This window comes from Cariama cristata, unplaced genomic scaffold (assembly GCF_000690535.1).
Source record: "Cariama cristata isolate BGI_N322 unplaced genomic scaffold, ASM69053v1 scaffold8409, whole genome shotgun sequence".
Classification (NCBI taxonomy): Eukaryota; Metazoa; Chordata; class Aves; order Cariamiformes; family Cariamidae; genus Cariama; species Cariama cristata.
The window spans coordinates 1-1,907 of record NW_009636300.1 but is presented as its reverse complement, the minus strand read 5'-3'; the positions used below and the strand labels follow the sequence as shown (position 1 = coordinate 1,907).

General features: G+C 44.0%; 1 protein-coding gene across 1 annotated transcript in view; it reads right to left on the bottom strand.

The window, feature by feature from the left end:
- ABCC10 (ATP-binding cassette, sub-family C (CFTR/MRP), member 10) overlaps positions 1–1,092 on the bottom strand; it is a 16,056-nt gene extending 14,964 nt beyond the window's left edge. The window contains 1 exon segment of the mRNA XM_009707879.1: positions 932–1,092. Coding sequence (XP_009706181.1) covers positions 932–1,092 — 161 coding nt within the window.
- Between the last annotated feature and the right edge of the window lie 815 nt (positions 1,093–1,907).

Sequence of the window (1,907 nt, the reverse complement as noted above, 5' to 3'; positions counted from 1 at the left end):
GAAAGAGCAGAGAAAAAATTCACAGTTGAAATTCCATCACCTCTCAGTCAGTACTCTTTCTTCCTCTCCTCTTCCCTCCTTTATCTGTTCACTCTTACTTAACTTCCCGGATTCACCTCCCTAGATTTGTAACTTTTTCAGACTGTAGGCATTGCTAAACTACATCAGGTCAATATAGCCCAGTATCTGATCAATACCAGAGATTCAGATGCTACCAAAGAATAGCATTTTTCTACAGAAATTTGTTTGCAAACTGAGATATTCTGTGGTCAAATCAGATTCCAATCTTCGAAGCTTAACAAAAAAAAGCACATTTAACCTTTTCAACACAAATTCCGGATCATCAAATTCTCTGTGTCAAATCTCTGATCCTTGAGTTCTCTTTATGATATTTTGTCTAGAAACACTATTTTTATCACTGTTGGTTTCAGTGATGCTGTGTATGTAAAGTCCATAATCTGTTGCCCAACAAAATATTTCATTATCACTTGACTCATTATAATTTCTGGTCTTTCAATATCAGTGAATGTTGCCATGTTTATGAATTTCAGAAGACAATAAACAGAAAAACAATTTTTTGTTTCTCTGAACCCCTTATTACCTTATACACATATATTCCATGCCACCTTGGATTTATATGCTCTCCCACAAGACTCTCAGTTTTCCCAATCCCCATTCACTGAAATTCTTTTGAATTATTTTCTGTGATTTTACGCTCACTACACTCTCTGTTCTTTCTGGATTACTTTCGGCAATGGAGGGACCAGAGCTGTACACCATACTCTGAATTAGGATGGATGCTGACACTGTAATATTGTGTCCTTCTCTAATTACATATTCAGCACATTTTAGGGAGATTTAATTTCCAGCCTTTCCACCCCACCTCCAGTCCTGCATAATAATCAAGAGCCAGACAAGTAAGTTGTCATACCTTGGAGTGCCAAGGAAGCAGGCACTGACCACCGCAAGGATCACATGAGGAATCACATTTAACGTCAGCTGATTAAAGCAATGGCCAACGCCGCCATGAATCCAGACAGGGAGTGGATCTTCTGGGCTGGTCCCACACAAACCAGCCAGGATGTTCTCCATCCTTTGCTGGGAATTCAATGTGAGAAACAGGAGCTCCTAGGGCAGAAAAGAAAAAACCAGAATGAGTTACAAAATGAAAAAAGCACAGCCCCAGCCCAAGGCAGCCTGTGATAAGAAACGAACATAGGGCTAGAAACAACTTCCTGGGTCACAAAGTCCAGGCCCTGCTGTTATGCACTTGCCATCCTATCATCTACTTTACAAAATGATCAAGCTCCAGCTTAAAATTAAATTACATTGTTTGTCCCCTTAAGTCATCCCAGGACCTTAATGCTCTAGGAATTCGAAGTGTCCTGCTTATTTCCAGGCTGATTTTTTCCCATGGGTAGTTTATCCTTTGAAACTAACACTAGGAAGCATTCGCCTTTCTGTTGATCACTCTGAAAAATATTTTGAGCTGCTTAAACAATAATCTAATTATATTTCCATCTCCAAAACGAATTCCCACAGCGGTACTCCTTAAGACAGCGTGTACCATTAAACACCATTACACAGATCCCGGGGAAGGATGCTGGTGTCCATCCAGCAAAGCAGCCGGTACCTCCGAGGGACCCTGTCCTTGTGTGCCGCCCCACAGACTGAAGCACGCGTGGGAATGCCTCGGCTTTACAGCCGTTTCTATTCACATCAGCTGGTCCCATCTCCAGCCTGGGGCCGCCCGAGAGCCACAAGGTGGGCGCGGAAGAAGGAGGCATCGCAGCACCAGAGCCCGGGGACGGGGCCCTGTCACGGCGGCCTCCCCGGCACGGCCCTGAGTGCGGGGAACACCTAGCTAAGGCCCAGCCTGGCGACCGCCTCACTGGGCCAAGCAGAGA